Below are 24,523 nucleotides of genomic sequence, written 5' to 3' on the forward strand. Positions count from 1 at the left end.
GCACCTGTGTTCATGCCATTTGGTTGCGACTGAGAGAAGGATGAAAAGGAAAAGTGCACGGGCCTGCCAACTGGCTCAAGACAAGCCACCACCACTACCATGTGCAGATAGAAGAGACAAAAGATAACAGGACAGAGTAAAAGAGAGTAAAGACGCGCGTCGCAACAACCGCGTCCGCCGTAATGGACGCTGGCTGAAAAAAGCTACATTTGCGTCACTCGACGCCGTACCACCTCCAGACGAATGGACTCGAACGTACCAATTGGACACTTACGAACGTGCTTGCCATGTATGTCTATTCCTGTCATAAGAACTGGGACGACGTGCTTCCCTTCATTACAGACGCCTATAATACGCCAAGGCATGAAACAACTGCTTACAGCCCGTTCTTCCTTCGTTATGCCTCCCTCGACAGCATCTTGCCTTTCTCCCTCAACAGTCTTCTATTGCGAGCACTCTAAGCCGCGCTGAAGAAGCCCGTAGGCTTGCCCTGATATGCACCTTGGCATCGCAGGATCGCTCTAAGCAGTGGTACGACCACCAGCGCAAGGATGTCTGCTACCTGCCCAGTGATGTTGTATGGTTGTGGACGCCTCTCTGCAAGCGTGGTTTAACCCAAAAGCTGCTGTCCCACTACACAAGCCCGTTCATCGTTCTAGTTCGCCTCAATGACCTGAACTATGTGGTCTCTCCCCAGTCTACACCAGGACTCCGATCAAGGAAGACTGAAGTCTTGCCTGTCTCACGGCTAAAGCCCTTCCACTCTACTGGCCCAGAGGGTTTCGTCTCCAAACGGGGAAGTGTCGCGCGATACGCATGGACACTGAAGAAACAACAAAGTGTGCATGATGAAAAAGAGGAAGTTCAGTATCCTGCTGCTGACGCACCAGGCTCGGATCGACCTCCCTATGTAAATAAACCTGTAACAATATTGTTCTGCCTTTCTACCGTGGTCTCCTTCTTCTAAGAGAACTTCATTACCTAAACTGTGCCAATAAATGCACACTCCCAATCTCCCCGGCTTCAGAGTTTTCCTGTCACCACTTCTGTGCCCACTGGCATTAGCCAGTTTGAGCCCGACGTGGCTGACAAAACAGGTCATGGTTTCGCATAGTAGCGAATTTGGTAAAATGCTTTCACACTGATGAAGTTTCGATGGAGTGAAGAGTGCACCCTGGAGATGCTAGCGCAGTGCCGCTTTCTGGAGAGAACAGTTTAGGGATGCAGAATAATTGACTCCACCGACAGCAGTGTGCGTGGTGGGAACAAAGAGCACTTGGATGTTGCGAAAAACTGAACACCGCTACTTCCCCAGATTTATCGAAATGCACCTACACACAATATATACATATATAGAGAGAGGCTTTGCTCTTTCACGTAACCGTGATGTACCTTATAATTTGTGTAAAAAATTGGAGAGGCAGTTAAGCTCCACCTAAAGGGTATGACTCCACAGCATATTGTGTTAATTCTCATATATGCAGAAGGTCATTCGCTACTTAACATTCCTAGATCCATGGGAGTCCTCGTACCCCTCCTGGTTCAGCAGTTAAGTGAGGCGCTACTGCTCTGCAATGGCAGCTGCTTCTAGCGATGGGCCTTGTGCAGGCTAGGTTCTTTCAGAGACCAATCCATAATAAATAAAATAACTCCACCTAGTTTTCTCCCTATCCAGTGGGCACGTAGTGATAACACTGCAAGGTCATGTGACCGAGGTGGCCCACCTGCCATAGTCATGCGCTTGATTTTTGGCTCAAAGCCTACGCCAGATTTTCTGCGTCACAGGGGTTTAAACACTGTCATGTTAAAATTGCAACCTCCTCACAAACCCTCCAAAGCCAAATGCCAATTGCAAATCAAAAACCTGGCAATGTTTTCGTCACCGCTGAACACAACCAGAAAAATCAAGTTAATTAAAAAAATCCCATCGCTACTGAGCGGAGAACTTTTTAGACATTGCAGCCTTTAAATAAAGCGAATTTAAAATACACAGGTAGTGCAATTTAATCGCAGGCGCAACCCACAACAAGCCACAGAAAGTCTAGAACATTTTAAGAAAGCGCAGAGGACATTTTCGTTTCTGTGCACATAATTGTTTCAAACACTTTGGCGATTTCAGCGTCTCTACCCCCCACCTTTCTTTTTTAACTTTTGATGTATGCGTCTACTTGCATGCAGTGAACAGGCTAACTGTTCTGCTGTGGCCAGGCCTCACATCGAGCTTGGTGGGCTGAGCCCAGGCGGAGGCCCGTGTCGTGTCAAAAGGAGCCCAGTATGCCAACTGCGGTTTCATAAACCCAGAAACCATGAAAGAAAGTTGGCCACTTACAATGGAGCCAAACGCGCATACTGTCAACTTTTATTGAGAGGCTAAAAAGGTTAACTGCAAATTCTCGCAACACACGCGTGTCCGCCATAAAAAGCAGAAAAAAAAAGGACTACACAGAAGACCGCACGAAAAGCACACGTGCACAGCTACGCGAAAATAAACAGCAAACGAATCAAAGGTGATGAGGGGAAACATCGACGACGCGGTTCCTTTCCCCGCGCGCCGACAGCAACAGCACTCAAGAGAAGAATAAACCAAGCACGCCCGAGAATACGACAGGCATGGGGGCAAAGAGACAAGAAGCTCGCACTCCATCGCTACCTGCAAGGATATGCATAGTTTGTCATTGCAAATCTCGCTCCTATAGTCAGCCTGCGAGGAAAGTGCGGCCGCAGATTTGTGACTTGCGTAAAAATTCCGACAAAAAAAAAAGTAAAACGCGCTGCCAAGAGCCAAGCCTTGAGGCATCAGAAATAAGTGCACAAGAGATAGTGGCCTCTCTCACCTGAGGCCGGAAACACGCACACACACACGTGGAAAGCGCGGACCCATTTTTTTTTCCCCCGCACTGATGCAAGACTTAACAGCACACAGCGAGGAGCCGCTCTCTGCGACTTTCATTCCGCCCGGCGAAGCAACACAGGCATGACTAACAAACACAACAGCACAATCACGTGCACCCTCCCATACACGCAACAAAAGCCAGCTTAATTCACACATTCCGAACAGAACAAGCCCGACGCACGACTCTGGTCAGATACACGGTTTCTCGCGACGAGGGGCACAAAAAAAAAGAAAAAGGTCACTATGGCAACTACACTTCACCGCGCATGACATGACAGGCAGGGGCGCTGCTTCTACTCAGGCTGCAGCCAGTGCTAAGCAAGCTCCAGCTATCTTTAGTGGTGGCAGGCCGGCCCCATGGACTGGGTAAAGTAAGTATGTTCAGACTTCAATACTCCTTTAGCCAAGCCTAAATGTTTCATTCAACAACGCCAGATATTAGCTATCCATTACTAACATGCCAAGCTGCCATGTCACAATAGCCACCTCACTACCTACTGCTCCTTTGTCAGGCGACCAGCCAATGAGCAATAACAATGTTGCAGCGTGCATTGCACAGTGGAAACTGGGCAACGCCAGTGCCTACACACTGTCCAGTAGATATCAGAAACTGTTCATAAAATGCTTACCTGATCACACTGGACAAATATGCAATAAAATGCCCATTAATCATGATCTGAACAGTTGAAAATTTTGGTTAATGTCCGATGGCGAGAATGACATGCTAATGCAGCTATAAACGGAAAATTGAGTGAGACAGGTGCATGCAGAGCAAATGCGCTATGGCACTAACAGCACGACAGCCTTGAATGCAAGCACGATATGTGTGCTTTGAAATCCTGATAACAGCTTGAAAACAACACCAGATATTAAAGTGAAAGCTGCGTTTTTAAAATGAGATGCGTAATACAAACAGCAGGTTCCCTCTAAAATCTAATAAGTCATGCTTGCAACATGTAACCAAAATATTAACTGCCTTTTCATGTTTAAATATAGATTAATTCCAGCATGAGCTGCCAAGTTAGAAAATTGAGACCTAAACTCTGCACTTGCTGTTGAAGCATGGTTAAGATGCAAACAGCAGTGGCAGTTAAGATCTTAAAAACGTTGAATGCTCTGACACCAACGCAGAACTTGTACTCATGTCTCTTTGAGTGCGAATCCTGACAGTGACCTGACCTAATTTTCAACATTTGCTTCCACTGCAGAGGTCCACCGCTGACAGCATCTGCACAAATGGCCAATACTACATACCGCACTAAACACAATCATGACTGATGCCAAGACTGCATTGAATGTCAAGCAAACTTGCTGCATACACATTAATGCTTGCATTTAGGAAAAGGCAACTTGCTGTATGATGCACACATAAACATCTCTAGCATGCACACATCAATCACCATCATGACATTAGGCCAGGTTGCCTCTTCATCTTATGTTCCAAGAAATGCTTGTGCCACAGAAAAAAACAAACATGAGGTATACGTGTGAACAAGAATTCACGCACCTAACAATTATGCTCCACTACCCAGACTTCAGACAGACTCGATACCTTTTGCTGGCTGGACACTTTGCATGCTGTAAGTAGCAAGTGCTCAAACATACTACTTCCACATTCATGCTGAAGCACTCTACTACTGCAATACACTGCAGCAGAAGGATACAACAGCAAAAGTTTCCAACTCCCATTGTGTAAACACACATAACATATAGGTACCACATAAAAGGGCGAACATGTTTAAAATGCAACCAAACTTTCATAGGCACCATATTTTCACGTGTTTTCTCTATGGGTTTTGTTCTCTTTGGTAGATGCCTCCATGCTTTAAGAGCCTGCCACAGATGTCGACATCACAAGAGAACGCCTGTGAGGCAACCAAGAAAGAATACAGCTCAGGTGGAAATGAAAAAAAAAAAAAAGGCCCTTCTCCCATATCTCAGTGCCAGACATTAACCATGTGCCCACTTCCATTCTTACTCTTCCATCATTTAATAAGACCACAAAGCACAACAGACAGTGCTGGCAAGCACACCCCAGGACACCGTCCCCCTGTCCTGCCTGGCCACCGTTGGCACCAACCACTGCTTGGCAATCTCATGGAGAGTCAGCGTCGGTGTTGGAAGTGTCGGTGCGCGCCCTTTTCCTGGAAGTTGTCTCATCATCCAGAGGGAGACCGCTACGTCCGGCATCACGCTTCTTTGAGCTGCTCTGCTGCAAGGGAATAAAACAAGCCATCCTGTTCAGACCACCAGCAGAGCGCACAGGTATACAACAAGGAATTAAAGGGCCATTAAAACGGAACAATAAGTCAAGCAACTAAATGAATTGCATTAGCACCCAGGACAGCACACAGTATGCCATCTTTACCAAGAACAAAGCTTTGATGAGACAAAGATGACATAAAAGTGAAAGAAATGCAATGTGGTCATGTCCTAGGGGGCTTCAGAGTAACTGCACCTGGCATGCTCAATCTTTACTGGCCACAATAGGTTCATCTCTTTCTCTTGCGACACTATTTCTACAGGCAAGTACTGCTGAAACATAATGAAAGTACTATCGCAGCCAGTGCTGAGCAGGTATGATAATGTGAAGCGCAACTTACTTTGCATGATGGCCACTCAGCCTGCGCGTGAAGACATCATGCACAGCAACTTCAGAAGCACAAGCGAAGGTCTAGCTTTCAGAACAACATTAGCGCTCTTACTGAATGGTGTGGCTGCTGTTTATTCAAAGACTGTAGAACACTTCAGGAGGACTAACAGGTATGACACAGTACGGTTGCACCATCTACTGAAATATATTTCATAACATGAGAGCTCATCTGAGTCAAGTGGTTTCGTTTCACTTGAGCCAGTAAACTTTCCTCTGATTTCGAGAGAACCCAGGAGATTCTACACCACAAACATGGCATGTACAATCCTTTCTGTTGCATGTGAACGTAAAGAAAAAGGACGAGATCAGTAACGTCATTTGCAGTCTCGTCGGCAACAGAGTCACGCTTCCTTGCAAGAAAAACACAACTACAGTCCCCAGAGTGTAATCTATGCCACTAGGGTAACCTGTTGCTACCTTTATAGTGTCCTTTAGAGTCAACTTGAGGCAAAAGTATCAACGGGATAACATGCAAACACACAAAATGGTTTTTGGTTTATGGGGGTTTAACGTGCACTGACATCGCACAGTATACGAGCCTCTAGAACCGTGGCTGGGATCGAACCTGCATCTTTCGGGTAAGCAGCAGAGTGCCATAACCACTGAGCCACCGCGGTGGCCTTCAAACACACGAAAGAATGTAAGCAAGACTGATCTACGATTGCAATTAAAAAGTAACAAATAGCACATGAAAACTTTTCTTCTACAGTATTTGTCAGCAGGAATATAGTAACTAATGCCTTCTACTTGTTTAAAGGTCAAGAATGGCACATAACAGCTGTGATGTTTGGCTGAATGGCGAAAAAAAAAATTCCCATGATACGATCAGCATTATGACTCGTCAGTGCATGCCGCCATCTGCAATACGGCCATGTGCAAGCTTCGGTCACAGCAACAGAAACTTCACAATGCGACCCCGGAGGTAAAATAATGGCTTACAAAATGACACTTCCAGCCCTCACCTACGCAAGTCATATTTGAGAGGCATACACTAAACAAAACATAATGAAATAGAAGCGGGTACAAAATAAGGCCCTGAGGTTTATTTTTAACTCCTATGCAAGAACCAAACAGTGAGTGAACTTAGAAGTACTGCTGGATTCATGGTGGTGAAGTGGAAAATTGAACTAATAGGCTCAAATTACTTTTTCATGCTTTGAATGGTGATTATAAGGTCGATCTAGAAACATCATATTTCAGATTACTGCTTCCAAAAGAACAAAACATTCGAAACACATAACACCACTCCATTTTACACCAGAATAATTCAAACACTCATTTTTGGATTGAAGCATAGATGAGTGACACACCTTACCAAAAAATATTGCAGGGTGTTCTGACATACAAGCTTTTGAAAAGACTCTTATCACTATATTTGTAGTGTAATGAAATTATGTTTTATATCATTTCTCGTGTAGTGCTCTTTTGGTTTGCTCTTTGTTGGTTGTTGTTACTACATGCGTTATATTTGTTTTAAATTACTTCAGCAAGAAATTTGAGTAATATGGTGATGTTCTCGAACTTGTTATTTTTGACTGAAGTGAATTATGTTTTTCAAATTTTGATACATTGCACCTTTTTACTCTTAACTGTGTGTATTGCATTGTTTAACAATGTGCAAAGTTGTGTGCACAGCTACAATGATGTTTTGAGCCTTTCTACTGCTCTTTTGTATATTATTTTTATATACATTTAAATCTCGATTTAACAAAGTCTTTAAAATCGGCAGTTTACTTCGTAATACTGAAATTTCGCTAAACTGAAATTCGTCCCTTAGCATGCTCAGAATCTGCCAAAAACATGCTACAGATAACTCGTGGGAAAAACCCTTATTTGTGATTAAAGTGGTCGTTTCCTCAGCAGCAGCAACGGCACTGTGCACGCCTTGCATGTGGTGCGATCGAATTAGCGAGCAGTCTCAGTACGTCTATTGTGCCAACCACATCGTGGGTGATGGTAACGACGCGCTCGTCCTTAGTTTTGGTTTTACTATCATCATCCTCTTGTAAGTGCCTCTGAGCACACCGCTGACAAGACAACGAATTCCACCACTGTGACCTTTCGGTGCCCCTCCACCTTTCTACTCTCCTTTCTTTCTCCGTGTCAATGACAGCAAGAAGTGTCCTCCACACACCAACCAATGATATAAAAGCAGGCCCACTCCACTCCTTGTGTTTTTCTGCACATACGCGCGCATTGTCTGAATGTGAAGTGTGCAATGACCTTCACAGCTAACGGGTGTGCCAAAGACTTTTTCCAGTTCATTTACCAGCTTTGGGCATCTGTAAACGTGATCAATTTGATCAATGCGGCAGCCTGCCTTTTGAGCACAGGCAGCGCAGCGTCCCATTTGGCACCGATTTTGGGCCAGATAGCGAAGGCCGTGAGCTGGCCTGGAAGGCTGCCAAAGATGTGCAGACCTCACCCGTAAATTCTGACTTCAATTTCACTGTTGAGCAAATCTTCCTTGGGTTCGTTTCCAACCAGCAATGAAATACATCTTGTTAGAGTGAAGCTAAAACACAGTGTTCCATGGACACGAAGTTATGAAAACTGGAATACTTCATTACATTGAGTATTTAGTTATACTGAAGTTCATTACATCGAGATTTAACTAACCACAGCTCCTTTCTAGCCATTCACTGACAGTCTGAATGAAAAAAAAAAACAAGTAGCACAGCAGTGTTAAATGAATGTCGAAAAAGGAAAACTACATAAGGCTTGCACAGCTTGTGTGTTCTATCATGGCGTACCTTTGCTGGTTTTGCAAAATAACTTTTCTCAAAAACCTAACCTCGAGTAAACTGGTATGCATTCAAAATACACTAAATCTTTCACCAGGGTAGCACATGCAGGTACTCTGGTTATCAGATGACAGGTGCCTTCCAGTGGCATGAGTTACCTTTTTATCCCACTGCTGATGCAAGTATCGCAGCAGAATGTTCGTCTTCTCGGTTGTGATCACTGAAATGACAGTTCAACACAAGAGATCACCATAAGAACCGATGCCCTGTACCAGTTCATGACACTGATTCCCAGAACTCAACCACTATTGGAGCACGGCTTATGGCCTCTCTGACTGGTTACTTCGTAGCACTGTACGTGCTTGTAAGAAGTGCCACGTGTGCACCAGGTCAGAATTGGGCACTCCAGAGATGTTTGGCCCACCTGTCCCAAGCACATTTCTGATTAATAGCACCCTGGAGCATTCCCAACTTGGATCACAAGTGGTCAAGTGTTTCCACTGATGCGAGTTCTTACAGTTAGTCTGCGCACGCATCTGGTGATGCACAGATGGTGTGGTGGCACAGTCTCACGACAACAAGCGGCTGCATAAAACTACTCTGAAGTATCTGTGTGCAAGTTTGAGAGGAACCTGACATTGACTTGGCTTAAAGGTGCACTGAAGAGGAATCTGAACTCATATTTTACCGCTGGAACTCGATCTACACGTTCCGAGCATTCTTGGAAACTTCGAATTATTTCCCTGTGCGGCCGATTTCCCTAATTTAAACCGGATTAACCTCAGGCTCCCGCCTTTTTTTGTTTTTTTGAATTGCCGCAAACGTGGGAGGAGTCGACCAACCTTTCACCCAGTCCCGTGGCGGCTTGCCGCTCTGCCATCGGCGGAGTGATACGTAGTGATCGGTGAAAGCAAAGAGTCTACGCGCATTTTTATTTCCGTGGGCCTAATTTGCAGCTATGTAGTCTCTGACTAGGCCTATTTATTCACGGGAACCTAAAAGAAACAAAATAAAAGCGAAAGCAAAGACGCCACGCGACTGCCTGAAAGGCACTCCATGCGTTGGTCGACTCCTCCCATCGTAGGCGGAGAATTAAAAATAAAAAGGCGGGAGCCGGACGTTAATCTGATTTAATTAGGGAAACTGGCCGCACAGGGCAATAAATCAGTTTCTAAGAATGCTGGGAATGTATAGATCAAGTTTCCATTGCAAAAAGACAAGTTCAGATTCCTCTTCAGTGCATCTTTAATAATACTGCTGTGGACGCAACGGACTCTTGGAGTACACCTCCATTGTGTGCAGCAGCAGCTATACTAGGCAACAGTGACGGCCCACCAGTAGTGCATGCAAACAAGTGACCAATTCTTAGTGCTGAACCACGGCTGTGGTGTCCTGTTGAGAAACGCGTCTTTTAGACTACGCAAATACCGTAGTTCCATGTGTACAAAGCGACCATGAATATAACACTAGGGGAGAGTTTGAGACCTCACAAAAATGAAAAAATATATTACGATTATAACGTGATCACAGCTAGTTGAAGCCAATGAACGGAGACGGCATGCAAATATACCGAAGCAAAGGATATGTCGATATTACCCGACAGGCAAAAATTCACGAGATAAGCGTGATGTTATCGACCATGGTGAACAAAGCCCTAGGGGTGTTAATGCATGCAGACTCCGAAGCAGCAGCAGCCGCCATCGTGTGTTTCGTCTACACAGTCCTGCACAGACTGTTTGCTGCCCTTCTTACCTTTCCCCACTCCGCTTAACTCTTCCAGTGGCTTCTCTTTCTCAATTGCCCATGTCGCCTTCTTTCCACACTTATAGCCAACCTCTCCTTTTGCCCCTAAGCACACGTTACCGCACCGCGTTGGCCCCCAAGGTCATCGGAAAGTCGGCTTCCGAATGTAACGTGAGATGCATTGCGTAACTGATGAAATCAGGAAAAGAAATGCATTAAATTTGAGCAAATATGATACATATTTTTTCTTTCATGCTGAACGCTGTAAGAAAAAAAAAGTATGTCAAAAGAGCATTGCATTGTTCTTCGCAAAAAGCAGCAGCGAGAGCAGGAAAGCCAAGGTGGAAAAACTAAGGCAGAGAAAATGCTGTCGTGCCAGCTAATAAAGTGAGGATGCACACAGATATGCTTTGACCAAAAGGTAAGCCGCACAGTAAACAAGAACGTGCCGAAGGTTCCTCTGTGCTGACACCAGCCCACAGGTTTCGACAAAGCTCTTGCCGCCTTATTTCTGTGAAAATGATTTCCACTGTGGGTTTTTTGAATGACTAACTGGCTCCAAGCCACAACACTACAGTGTCTAGTAGTCAAAAACACTATTATACTCCCTATGTGCCAACAAACACTATTCAGCTTCAAAAGGCCAAAAAATGATGACCTGCCATGCCTGCACGCATGTACAGAAGGTAAAACACTTGAGCTGCGAGCTCTGGACGTGTTCTGGGATGCACGCATGACATCTAACGGTAACATCACCATCAACCTAACTGCGCCCAGTGCAGGGCAAAGGCCTCTCCCATATCTCTCCAATTAACCCTGTCCTGTGGCAGTTGGTTAACACCTGCTTCAAAACGGGCTCAAAGTGAGCACGAGCCCCTACACTCATGGAATGGCATCGTCTTTCTTTACCCTGCAGCCTGTAGCAGCTTTAACAGCCAATTTCGTAGCCTGTAGCTGTGGTGTTCTAGACAAGTATATACTGCCCTCTGTACAGCCTATACAAAATGCAAATGGATTATGCTGGTGCATCTGAGTTGCACTTACAAATGACACAACCAACAAATTGACCAGCCGCAAGCTTTTGTGTGATCATGTGTGAAAAACAAATATTTTTGAGCGTTTTCAAAAGAAAACTACTGCGCACGACGATAAAAGTTGATGTCAAATGCATGACGCTTTCCCACACGTAATAGGTAATGTATTTGCTTAGTGTGCTACATTGCAAAATGGCTCAGAACACAGTGTTGAGAAAAATATTTAATAAATCTCAGTTCTGATATGAAAAGAACACTTTATATCAAAAAGTTAAATCTTTTTAAATGTATGAAGTTTGGGCACATATAGGTTGATGGAATGTACGATTTTTAGCTACATAACTTGAAGATGATGAACTACTTATTGGCCACATAAAACCCAAATGAAAATATAAAATTATGGCGACATTTAAGCTCCAACTTTAAAGGTATGATGTGACTGCTTTAATGGGTCCCATTAGTGGTTCCTAAACACGGACGCTGTCTCCTCTTTCACAACCACAATCATTATGTGAAAGACAACACAACATACAAATACAAAGCCCCGCTTTAACCAAGCCAAACAAATATGCCTGCGTGGCCTTTTCGTATAGCGTGTCTGAATCGCAACCCAAGGTTCAGGGTTCGATTCCCTACTAATTACCCCAATTTTATTTTCAGCGCAATTCATTTACTTCATATACTTACATCTCCTAATGACGTTTGAGTGATGTCGCAACCTTCTAATCACCAATTTTCCAATTAATCACTCTGCAAATATGTCACCCCGCGTGTGACATTGCAACCTTTTCGACAAATCTGGATTTTTCGCTCACAACAACTCCGACACCAAATTTTCTTGCAGAATGGGAGCCTTGCACTGTCACATAATAAACATTAGTTGTGTCAGGTAGTGATATTATTACTGACAGAAGATTGAGTGCCATGCATTATATGCACATTTTGCAGGCATTGTCAATTTTTTTCGCAGTCACATTTTACACAGGTACTGCCACATTGAATTCAAATGTGAACACACCTATGCCATATTCCTAGGCTGTGTAGAGAACCATTAGTTTGTAAACAGTCAACGAATATACACTTCACAGACACCTCTACTAGGAAACATTAAACCACAGTAGTTGCTCACTACAGACAACGTAAAAAGGCGAAACATTGCACTTTGTTCAAAAACAATATTTTCACTTCACTCCAGCCTGATAACCGGTTGTTCTCGCATGTCTTGGGTGTTCTGTTTTAAAAGCAAAGTAACGTCTGCAATTGCTTACCCTGGTCAGAAGGGTGGTCACGTGTGGGAAGGTACACCGATGGCCTCCGCACCTTAAAAAACAATGTGGGAACTTGCATGAGTGCCACAACAATGCACTGCACATTAATTACAGGAAAGCTATTGTGAACAAATTACATCATTATAGTAAGCACAACACTTTAAACGCAACAACTGCCACTGCAGCTGCTTCTGAGCATAATTTTCTAGCAACAAGGATGTGCCACAGACCAGAATAGTCATCCATACAAACCCCTATTCGGAGAATTACTATAATATGCAGAAAGTTGCACCTGACCTCCAAAAGTGGGGGAAAATTTGTCAGGATGCTAAAGCAAGCATACTTCACCTCAGACACCATCATATTCTGTTGAAAGTCCTTTCGTGGTACCCTTAAAACTTTCAGAGTGTAGAAGTCACCATTTCAATAGCAGCAGCTGGAAATCTGTTCATATATACTCAGTAATAACGGGATCCAAAATCAGCGACTCTAGAAAGCTAACGCACAGCTTTCAATACGCAAAGCCAAAGAGGAAACCTAGCTCCCCTCCTCCCTTCATCAGTCCTATTTACATGCTTCTGCTACAGTAACTATTTCTGATATAAGAAATTTCTAAATTCTAGTGTGGAGAGAAATACGCACTAGTAGCTCTGTAGACCAGCAAGTATCAATGCAAGAAAGTCCCAATGTGCTCTGATGTGTTAAACTAAACAACGGCTAAAAGCTGAAAGAAAAGCAGAGAATAAACAAACTAAACAATTCCATTCTTCTCTTGCTTCATTTCACTGACAAGTGCGATCCTGCACTGAAATAATGATGGCAAAGTGTACCCATCACTTTCACTGGCACTGTCAGCAAATTCATAAAATAGAAACCTCCATAAAATACTGCCTAGGCTTACTGTTGTTCGGCAAGATGAGTCTGCCTGGAACCGTGTGAAGTTGTTCTCGTTGTAGGAGGGCAGTCCCTTCAGGAACTCTGCTGTGGTCTGTAGCAAGCAAAGGCAACACTTAGGCTAGAAAATCAATGCAGCGGCCTTAGCTTTTATAGAGCTCTAGTATGCAGCTATCAATCTATACATGGACATCCCACATGACTTTCTGAAAGGTTGGCACCAAACAGTCATTACTTCAAAAGAATGTTACTGTACCCAACAGCCCCATCCCAAGTAAAGTGACAGCATAAGAAAACATGCACAATCCTATGGAGCACTGACACAATTATGTGAGACAGACGTCATACACATCCGCCACAGGAGCCACCACAATGAGTCACCTTCCCAGAGGTGTGCATTATGACAGCACAACAGTGGCTCTCCAAGGTCTTGCATGCAAAAAACAGCTACCCATAGCTTCACTTTCAGAATTATCAGTCCTCAATATCATGAGGACCAACACAAATGACACGAATCACAGGAACCACACTGACCACACACGAATTTCTCACTCTACCTTGTAGTCGTGCAACTCGTATTTCATATGTACTCTATGGAACAAGTGGCATTTTGACCTTCTTTGTCTGGCATGGTGACTGCTGCGCAACTCACTGTTTGCCTAACTGTGAGCAGTAAAGTAGTTGCAGTGCATTTCTGTCATATTCATATAAACGTGACTGTGGCCATTTCCCCACATTGTCAAAAGATAACAAGAATGCTACATTACCCAGAATTCTAGTGCTGTGGTTGTATGGATACATCATCAGCCCAACCACGTCCACCCGAGGACCCCTCCAATTAATCCTGTCCTGTACCAGCTGCAGCCACATTATCCCCGCAAACTTGCTAATCCCATCCCAACTATCGATGCCCCCTGCTACGCTTTCCCTCGCTAGGAATTTACTCCAACACCTTATGGGACCATCGGTTTTCTTCTCTTCACGTTAAATACCCTGCTCACAATCATTTCTTCTTCTTGATTTCGAATAGGATATCATTAACTTGTATTTGTTCCCTGATTCATTCTGCTCTTTCTGCCTCGTTAATGTCACAGCCATCATTTTCCTCTCCATACCTCACTGTGGTCTACTGATACACAAGATTGCATAATGAAGGTAGACTGAAGCATGAACAACTTATATTAACTGAACACACACTATGTACGCTGAGTGTATGTACGTGGAGTGATCGAGATGACACCTCCTACCAAGATGTGTAAAAACATCATAGACAATTGCTTCCCTCCATTCAGTAGAAAACCGAGAAATTTTGTCCAGAAAAGCCACAGTGGCCTTTTCTCATTTTGCCATTTATGAGATCACGTGAAACATGTCTAGCAGGGAACAGTGATGGGTAGCAAATATAAAATTATGAGTAAGGCCACAAATGAAAACTTAACGTTCGGGTGCCTGTGTGACGTAACACTGGACTCCATTATCCTGGCTATCAACGCACACACACACCGTCACAAATGACTTCGGAATCAACTAAGCATGACATTCTGCTGCTGACATCTGGTGCCATGACAATGAGACAACTGAACACTGTTACAGCAAATGAAAATAGAAGAGGAAGCGTTCCCAGAAAGAAGGTGTCAAGAAACCTTTATGTTACGTACAGCCTTTGTCAAAATTTTAGAGCCCAGGGTGTTTGCTTCTAAGCCATGTAGTGGGGCTTGTAGCATTTGCGGAAGTCCGACCTGTTGGAGGTGGCAGAACCAAAAATCTTACCTTCAGGAGATTTTGATCGCTAAGTATGCATTACAAGCCACACAGTGTGGCTCAGAAGCAAACCCCGTTGGCTCTAAACTTCTGACAAAAGGGGCACATGTGTCATGCACATACATCATATCTGGTACGGCATCCAGATCAGTATTGTCCCAGTAACACCAATGCAATTAGGGCTTTTCATGGAAGACCCACGCGTGGCTTAACTGGTTTGGTTTGGTTTTGATTACGGGGTTTAACGTCCCGAAGTAACTCAGGCTATGAAGGCCACCGTAGTGGAGGGCTCCGGATAATTTTGACCACCTGGGGTCGAGCATGCACTGAAATCGCACAGTACACGAGTCTCTTGCACTTCGCCTCCACAGAAATGGTTTATGGGGGTTTAACGTCCCGAAGTGACTCGGGCTATGAGGGAAATTTCTCTGGAAATTTCGACCACCTGGGGTTCTTTAACGTGCACTGACATCGCGCAGCACACAGGCATCTAGAATTTCGCCTCCATCGAAATGCGACCACCATGGCCGGGATCGAACCCACGTCTTTCAGGTTGGCAGCTGAGCACCATAACCACTGAGCCATCCTGGTGACTTTCGTGGCTCCACTGATAAAGTTCACAGCACAAATAAAGCTAAGGACAACACACTGTTGGGCTAGCTAGTTCTACACTCCTTAACAGTAAAATGCCAAAAACTTCAATGAGGAATTCCCAACTCTATGATTCTAATACCCGTGCCACACGGACAGATTTAATGCCATTAAGTGCTTACTGCCTTAAGTTTTAATGTCATTCGTGCGGTGCCACACGCATAAACTTAATGGCATTAGCCTTACTGCCATTCGCGACCTACTGAGTTCGCCACAACTCATTCGCCCGTGCAATGTGTACTCTCGTTCCCATTCCACACGCAGAAAAGCATGCAGCTTTGTCAGTTACAACTGCCTAGCCCACTATAAAATGGTTAATTCTTAACTTTCAGCCAGATGAGGCACCTAAACCGCATTTTCGATGCGAAGAGCGCCATTTTAACCAGCCTTATTGACTGGTACTCTCGACTTATGTGCTGACATGCGAGTTTATGGCTACTTTTTCGACTTGTAAAGCAGGAACAGCCGTATTTTCTGGAAAATCGTTTTTACATTACATTTGAACATCATTCCCGATATATTCTGCTCATTAGGAATGTTTATATTAAGATGAAACTTTTGACTACCTTGCAAGCGTTATCGTCATCGTCACTTTCGATAATGGCATTAAAAGTGGACGTGTAGCACCAACTCCGAAAATAATGGCATTAACAAACTTAAGGCCTTAAGCATTTACTGCCATTTCTTGTGTGCGTGTGGCACGGGTATAAGATTTCCCGTGCACATGAGATCAGTGCAATGGCCTTTCTTCACTATATTTTTTTTGCAGCAAAATGCTAAAAGCCTCAGTGCACTACAGCAAGCCCGCATCGACCAAACAAGAAAGAGGTAGCTCTTTGCTCTTTTTGATGCGAATATGCCAGATGTAGCACATTTTGAAAATTCTAGACAAGTTACATGCCACAAAAATATGAAAACTGAGCAGAAATGTGGTACAGAGAAAGGGAGAAAAAAAAGTGCTTGAATCCTTTTTCTCATTCAATGTAACTTATAATGCCATCTTCGTAACTGCATTTCATGAGTAGCAACAGTGTCCACACTAACTTATACATCTCAATGCCTTCAGGCATTTTTTTGTTTCAATATTTTCGGATAACTTCTCTGTAACGCAGACCAGCTTTTTCAAACCCATGAGTGCTGTGAAGTCCATACAAGTTTCTTAACAGTGCAGTGTTCGTCTTTAGCCAAGCTGTGTCTCAATTTCTACAGTTTCCTCGCTGACAGTTACTATGTGCCAGCTAGCCCAAGTATGCATGATGCAGCTTTACAAGAAATGGCAGCTACATGCATCATGTAGATGGCTTGCACATGACATCAGGGGTGCCATGATAGTGTACCACAACTACAAGAAGCAGAAGCTACCACATGTTGCCTCATCGACTTATTGTGTCCCTTTCCCAGTACCCCCAGAAGCCAAAACGACTTGCGTGCAGGGTTTGTGCAGTTTGGCACACAATAAAGAGGTAAAAAGTCACAGCTTAATCAGACACAAAAAAAAACCTTTTACATCAAACAAATAAGACAGACACATGAAATAGATGTCAATAACTTCAACAAACAGAGCAAAAGTTTAGTCTGACGCATAGTAGTTTTCTGAAGGTTCGTACCTCTGCACACGTGCACTGCCAGATGGAAGCACTCAGAAACAAGTAATGTCCAAGGTTTGCGGTTAGTGAGAGCCACCATTCATACAACGAGGAGGGGCTCATGCCTCGCCCATTCTCTAATGTCGCACTTCCTCACGGCTTGAGGAACGCGAGGACCTGCATCGCCGCGGCAACTTCCTGGCAGGCAAAAACACCCGCACTTGCAAGCGGGTGAAGTGCTACAACTCTTGCGCCCACCCACACACTTTCGCGTACTGTTAAGAAATCTGCGATTGCCATCCTCACAGGTCAAAAAACTTACGGTGCGGAGACCCAAACACACGAGACATCGTGCGATGAATGAGCCCACCTATCTTATCGTAGTGGCAGCCGGGAGCAAGGAACAACGTTCCCGAGCGCTACTTTTCTTTATTTCTGCGAAGCAAAGGAGCCTTTTGGGGTACTTTTTTTGCTCAGGGAGTTTAGAATAATGCGTTGAAAATCTGTAGCAGGACAACAAGAGAAACAAAGAGGCAAGAAATTGCTCCGAGATGGCCAAGCAACGCGCAAACGAGGTTTCACGAAGTCAGCCGTGTTTTGCTCCGTTACTCTGTACCTAGAATCAGCAGCGACGCTCTTGATGACAAAACAGCATCGGCACAAAAAGCGCGTCCGGACTCGGCATCTATGATTCCGGTCACACAAGCACGGCACCGGCCTGGATCACGGTAGCAAGGCCACGCATCGCCGCCACGCTGGTCTCGACACCTCGACACGTCGAAGTCAGCAGCCATCACCGTCCTCAACACACTTACATCGTCTCAAGCAAATAAACCTAAAAAATGTGCAAGCCAAATATCAAGATACGAACGTGAGAAATCATCCTGCGCTGAAACACGTTCCAACAACGGGTTACCTTCAATGGCGTTAGAACATCTATCAACGTGAGCGTGCGGTGAGGCTCGGGTGGCAGACACGAAAGCTGAGGTCGGTAGGGTTAATTCCATTGCTCCAAAGCCATATTACATAACGAAATTCAATTCAAAAGCATAATGACTCACCATTTTCTATTGTACGATGGAATAAGCCACGAAATCAAGTAGTACTGATGAACAGGCACCGTCGACGTTTCGGCGCAGTAAATTTGGCAATGCAAATTGACGCTGTCGAAGTGGTCAGCAGTTCGCTCGAGCAAACACGGAAAAACCGAGGAACAGGATCTCTTTTCAACTGCGCTCTCAATTTAGTGTATAATAGTCTTTGCAGTCAAAAAGTGCCATAGAAGAGAGATGATATATCAATACATCAATATGCATCAAGACTTTTTTTCTAGACGGAGCGGGTAGCTGCAACAGACGCAACCAACGCAACCATCGCACGCATGATGGGATGGGACGCAAAATATCTAAACACAGCTTGTCTTGGCTTAACTTGAACGCCAAGATGCTCACGCAGCCAACTCAATCCGCGAAGTCTAATAGAGAGCTAGATGTATGCTGTTCCTTTGAAGCTTTTAAACAGAACGCCTATTCTTTAATTGTTTTGCACTATGTAGCAACAATACCTTTAACACTTTTCTTCTCTTTTTCGTAGGCAGAACTAAGTTGTGTTATGATCTTATGCATACGAACTTTGAAGTCAAGAAACTTTCATTTGCTTTCATGGCAGTTCAGAAACCACATCACCACATTACTACATTTCGTGATTGTTGTGCCACTCTAGTTGCATTCTTCATTTTTCCGTTGACATGTCGCCCGGCGCGAGTTGGAATACGTGAAATGCTGCAGAGTTGTGCGCGCTTGGTGCCGACGTGTCTTTGCCGCGCTTACAGAAACAGCAATGAGGCGCACCGCGCAATCTCACGGCGCACAAGTAAAACCAACATTAGGAGAGGTTTTGCGCGTTTGTGCAACTCCAACAGCTTGTGAAAACACTAAAACTGAAGATGAGCTGTTTGCCGAACTTTACGTCTCTCCCAGCGAGCAGGCTGCTGCAGGAACTTCAGTCCCGCGTTTTCACTACAAACTGCCCACCGATGACAACGCTTTGTTGCAGAAACTAAGGGAAGAGTCACGCGCGCGATTCTTAGAGCGTCGAACCGCCGAACTGTTGGACCATGACGAGCTGAAGACGCTCATGAATGAACTGTCCAACGTGTCCTCTCCACCGCTTGCTCCCGAAAAGGCGATGCTCAACTACGCTGATTTCAAGAAAGTCGCGAAACGTTGTGGTGAAAAGTATCAGTCATTCTTCACTGCCAAAGTATTCGCCAAATTGCTTCAGAAAGACCTTTACGGTCGTATATCGGCGGACGACTTCTTTAGCTACGTCATGAGGAAGGTGTGGATGCAGCAGTCTCGTGTTAGCCTCTCCTTTTACGATGCATCTGGCCAAGGCTACCTCAGGGAGCTCGACCTGGAAGCTTATATAAAGGACCTTATCCCCAGCCTGCCTACGATCAACACCATCGAACAATCATTTCACTCCTTCTATGTATGCACAGCCCTCCGGAAGTTCTGCTTTTTTCTCGATCCCCTGAGAACTGGAAGGATAAAGATCCAAGATATCTTGTGCTGCCCATTCCTTGATGACCTCACAGAGCTACGCTGCGACAAGCTGAACAGCACAGATTTGGACACAAATTGGTTTTCAGCCAGGTCAGCTCTCAAGGTCTATGGTGACTATCTCAACTTGGACACAACCCGTAATGGAATGTTAAGCAAGACGGAGCTTGCTAGGTACGGTAAAGGGACACTGACACAAACGTTTATTGACAGGGTTTTTCAAGAGTGTCAAACATACGATGGTGACATTGACTACAAGACCTACCTTGACCTTGTCCTAGCCCTTGAAAATCGCAAGGAACCACAGGCACTACAATTTTTCTTTCGCATCCTAGACGTCAATGGCCGCGGTTACCTCGATGTCTTCTCACTGAACTACTTCTTTCGAGACATCCAGGAGCAGATGAGAAAGCTTAAACAGGAGCCTGTAAAGTTTGAAGATGTGAAGGATGAAATTTTTGACATGGTGAAGCCAGAAGATCCCTGCAAAATTACTCTGAAGGACCTTATACGTTGTGGCAAAGGAAGTACAGTCGTCAGCATACTCATTGACGTCAATGAGTTCTGGACCTATGACAACAGAGACACCCTTGCTGCTGATGTCTGATTGTTGTACAGTTGGCTTTGAAGGCATTTTCGTGCCACTAATTTCAAATACATGTAAAGCCTGTTACGTTTGACTTAGCAAGTTGTGACAGCATGGCAGTGTGACGGTTTGGGCTAGTAGGTAATCCATGTGAACAGTCATAGCATGGATGAAGGAGAGAAATATGCAGGGCATGAGTGCTACTCTGCTCATGTCCTCTTTTTTTTCTTTCCTTCGTCCACATGTGTCTTTTTTGCACTATGAATCTTCACTTATGGCAGTATCAACAGTTTTGTTTCCTAGCATTCACAGTGCATTTCTACTTTGAGCTCAGTTAATTCTGTTATTAGCAGGCTCTGTTTGTCACCTAACACATCCATCTACAGGCAGTCGCATTAGTGTCAGGTTTTTGCTGGTCCAGGGGTACTAGTACAGTGTGTGCATGACTCAATTTATGGGCTCAAGTGGCTGGCTAAAGTTCTTAGTGCAGTCAATTGCTTCGCCAAAAATGTTGCTATGAAACCGTGTGTTACAGCACTACTGAGAATCACCTGTTTTGATGCCATAGTGTTGATCACAAACTTAGCACCTTAAGAAATTTTGAGGCCTTCACTGGAACAATGCCGCACTTTTCCTTCGAAATACCACTGCATTCTGATTTGCTAACATGCACAGTAGTATTAGGAGCTATATGTACATCCAGTTTCCTAGTGTCTCTGCAGTGGTAGATCACATGAACAGTCTGCCATTCACCGATACAGCAATCTTTGCTTGGAATCTATTCATGGGTTTATCACTCACCTTTGGCTATCTTGAATGTTTTGCTGAGACAAAACATAAATAAGACGAGCACCTTTTACCACATGAAGGAATGTTTTGGTTTTTTATGCCCTGCTGCACTCATGCATCCTTCTTTGACTGCAGGTAGTAGACATTACTGTTTTTTCATATTAATTTTATTTTATAATGCTTCAGTTTGTAATATTTATTCCCATTCCTTGTATAATACTTCTCATGGAGATCTCTAAGGTAATAAATATACTCCTCATGGAGATCTCTTAGGTAATAAAATTAAATGAAATTTGACTGTCAGTTGTCTTGAAGTGAAAAGCTTCACTAGGCTAGTCAACACCGTGCTTCGCGTGAGTGGGAGCCCAGATTTGCCACTTCTGTGCATGCGCGAAAAATAACTGAAAGACAAACAGTGCTCCAGGAAGCACTTATATCTCGGTGGACACCCGAACCGCCCCTTTTAAGGAAAGGAAACGTTTAAGGAGAGGAAAGGACGATACCCGAACTGCGCTGTAAGGGCCTTAAGGAAAATGAAATATCACAGAAGCTATAGGTTTTGAGAGCATGCGTGTGTACAAAACTTGACAAAACCACGTTGACAACCCCTACAGAGTATAAGAAGCATATCTTTTACCCCCTGGAAAAGTAATATTTATCAATCACGGCAGCTTGAAGCCTTTTCTGCTTAGTTACGCTTGAACCCTTAAACACAAAACGCAGAATTAAACGTTTATCTGCACTGATATGGCCTGTTGCTGAACCCTCTTTGACCATTCAGTGCTGAACCAGTTGTCTACAAAACATTTTTGTTTCGCTCTCTAGTTGCCCCCTCTTGTCATGAAGAAAAATTTTCTTGAAACTGCGAACTGTGCAATCCTGCCAGCTTTTGTTGTCTCTTGTGCAGTCTTATGACCGCAGCTCCTACTGAGCATACCCAGCCTGCTACTCATTTGATAGCGCGACATGGAGGGTAATAGTCGTGACACTTGTTGGTTTTAGTATTTTTATTGTTTTCTGATTGCTTACTTTATTACTGCAGCGCATACAAACATGCAGCTAGTAGCAATGAAACCTTAGTTGTCAATTAGCACCTCTATTGCATTTCGTCTTTCTACACTATTCATCTGTCATGCCTGCCGCTGTTACCAGTTGTGTCAAACCAACTAGCCCAGCAATATGAACTGAAAAAATTCATTTCACGTGTTCCTAACCTAGCTGTACAGTCTCGAGAACAGTGCCTTTGTTGAATGTCGAGAGACATGTATACTCAAGGCCAGCTGAAATTTTGTGTGATACAGTATGTGGGGTTTATTGTACGAAAGCTACATAGCGGCTGTGAGGGACGCTGTAGTGAAAAGCTCTGGATTACTTTCGGCCTATACTTTCAGTGTTTGACCAATAATGGAAGCGTCACTGGCTAAAGCAAAATAGGGCATTACAAAGCTCTGCAAGGGCTTACACCAGATGCTACACCTGAAAATAAGCTACGCTTGGATTCTATATTGCTTCAAGAACTCCCACTACCGACTTCCACTGTTTCTGAAAATGGGACATGGCAGAAGTTCCTTGCTAAATAAAAAAAAAAAACAGGTCTTCAATGTCAGTGTCAATGGTCCTTTGCAGGTGAAAGGTTCTTGCAGCTGGTTCAGTGTTGTAAGGACAAGCACAGCGATAGTTTTCCCAATGTCATAAGCAAACATTTTCCTATGGACAGCCCAATAGGTGAAGTTAGGGCTTGCATCGAACTGCACGGAGCAGTTCCATCCACAATGCACCTAGCATGTGTGCAAGCAGGTTTTCAAGGGCTGCTTTAAAATATTTATGCTTTGCCGTGGGGTGTTTCAGTTGCAGTGTTCTCTCGAGAAAACAATCTACATTTGCTAATGCATCACACCAGTCTTCAGTAACATTTAGCTGAGTGAAACTGTAAGCAGTCCAGCATTTTACAGTAAAAAAATCCAAATATTTTGGTTCAACAATTCCTCCATTCATGAACCCAACCACACGGCTGCTCAAACGCTGCACTTTTCTTCATTTTAAAGAGAGAATGAGGACAAACTGAAGTTTGCACGTATTGATTCATTACAGCATTCTAATGAAAATGGGCTATATCAATGAAAATGAGGCTTTCAAGCAAGAAAAAAAAAAAGTTGAGTATCACTGCCGTGCGCATCCTTTTCACAAGCGAGCTGTGATGATGCGAAGTGCTTTTCTGTTCAAAGATCTTCGAGGCTAGGCCACAAGGGCATCCGCTTCCAGCCAGTGATTACAGAGTCCACAGTTCTCTCGACGTCATCATGAACAAGCTTACAAGTTTTAACCCAGTGATTACAAAAAAAAAATGTAGGGAGCATCTAATTACATTACATGTTGAGCATGCTCAACATGTCGTGAATTCCTGCACTGTTGAGTGGCACTATGAAGCAATGGAGCAGCTCAGATTTTTCAGAAAGCCTGTGAAAAACACACATGCCAGGTTGCTATTGCCATCTATTGTTGCTTCCAGCAAGTTTTGTTGGATGCACACTAGTGGGTCATGCACACCAAAAAAAATCTAAGGGTGGCCCACCAGTGGGACGCGACATACAGGAATCAGAGTTCCCAAAATCGCTGCCAGAGTGAACGTGTTGTCTGAAGTCCGCTCAGCCTTCTGTGGTTGCCCTCTCTGCTTGTGGGCATTTCCCGTACAGTAGACAGACGCGACGTTGATTTTAGCCCCATTCCAACCTGATACAAGGGGCTTTCTAGACACGTCTGCACACAACTAAGTGCACCTGCCAACTGATGCCCACACTGCCACTATGCTTGGCCATGTCATGTGACCGGTGCACCTGCCAACTGAGCCATGACACAGTCTCATGGCGTCACACACTCTGTCGACCAATCAGTGCTCAGCCAGGTCACGTGGTCTTATGACATCACACACCAGTTGACCAACCAGCGAATTTTGCGACAGACAACACTGGGCTTTAATGCAGTAGCATTAGGCTTAGCATCATGCAATTTTGTGTGCGTTGGTCACAAAAGTCGCCGACTGGTCGAGAAGGTAATGGTGCCACAAGGTCATGTGACCACAGTGCTGGTATCGTCCTTTCCCCGCAATCAAGAAAGGTAGAGACAAGCAGGTTGGAACCGGCTGGGTAGAAAGTATTGATGTCATCTGTGCCACTGACATGGACGAAGACACGGAAGAGATGTACGAGCTGGAGCAAGGCAAAGATATGCTCAGCGCATGATTATGTGTGCCAAGATACGATATGATGCCAGTAACCAGAGTATGTGCTGAAGGAACTGACACAGAAACGTGTAGCAGCAACGTTGCTTGTAATGCCGACACATGCCACTCTTGAAGTG

At 44.3% G+C, this 24,523-nt stretch overlaps 2 protein-coding genes across 2 annotated transcripts; one reads left to right on the plus strand and one right to left on the minus strand.

Annotated features, from left to right (window-relative positions):
* Window positions 1-2,347: 2,347 nt before the first annotated feature.
* On the minus strand, window positions 2,348-18,641 carry LOC149341434 (DET1- and DDB1-associated protein 1). Its single transcript, XM_089543534.1, has 5 exons — window positions 18,289-18,641; window positions 13,237-13,323; window positions 12,336-12,387; window positions 8,449-8,510; window positions 2,348-5,105 (listed from the first exon to the last, which is right to left on the minus strand). The coding sequence occupies exons 1-5, from the start codon at window positions 18,289-18,291 to the stop codon at window positions 4,989-4,991; spliced, it is 321 nt and encodes a 106-aa protein (XP_089399660.1). The 5' UTR covers window positions 18,292-18,641; the 3' UTR covers window positions 2,348-4,988.
* A 54-nt stretch (window positions 18,642-18,695) lies between these two features.
* On the plus strand, window positions 18,696-20,464 carry LOC149341435 (serine/threonine-protein phosphatase 2A regulatory subunit B'' subunit gamma-like). The gene has a single exon (XM_089543533.1). It carries the CDS (start codon window positions 19,067-19,069, stop codon window positions 20,396-20,398), a length of 1,332 nt encoding a protein of 443 aa, XP_089399659.1. The 5' UTR covers window positions 18,696-19,066; the 3' UTR covers window positions 20,399-20,464.
* Window positions 20,465-24,523: the final 4,059 nt, after the last annotated feature.

Source organism: Amblyomma mixtum, chromosome 5 (assembly GCF_055824585.1).
Source record: "Amblyomma mixtum isolate Tamu chromosome 5, ASM5582458v1, whole genome shotgun sequence".
Taxonomy (NCBI): domain Eukaryota; kingdom Metazoa; phylum Arthropoda; class Arachnida; order Ixodida; family Ixodidae; genus Amblyomma; species Amblyomma mixtum.

Excerpts from the sequence above, each read along its gene's own strand:
- LOC149341434 (XM_089543534.1), bottom strand. Across the intron at positions 12,388-13,236 it reads ACTCATCTTGCCGAACAACA|GTGCGGAGGCCATCGGTGTA; the intron begins GTAAGCCTAGGC and ends TTGTTTTTTAAG. Across the intron at positions 5,106-8,448 it reads ATCAGCAGTGGGATAAAAAG|CAGAGCAGCTCAAAGAAGCG; the intron begins GTAACTCATGCC and ends ATTCCCTTGCAG.
- LOC149341435 (XM_089543533.1), top strand. The coding sequence starts at position 19,067 with ATGAGGCGCACCGCGCAATCTCACGGCGCACAAGTAAAACCAACATTA.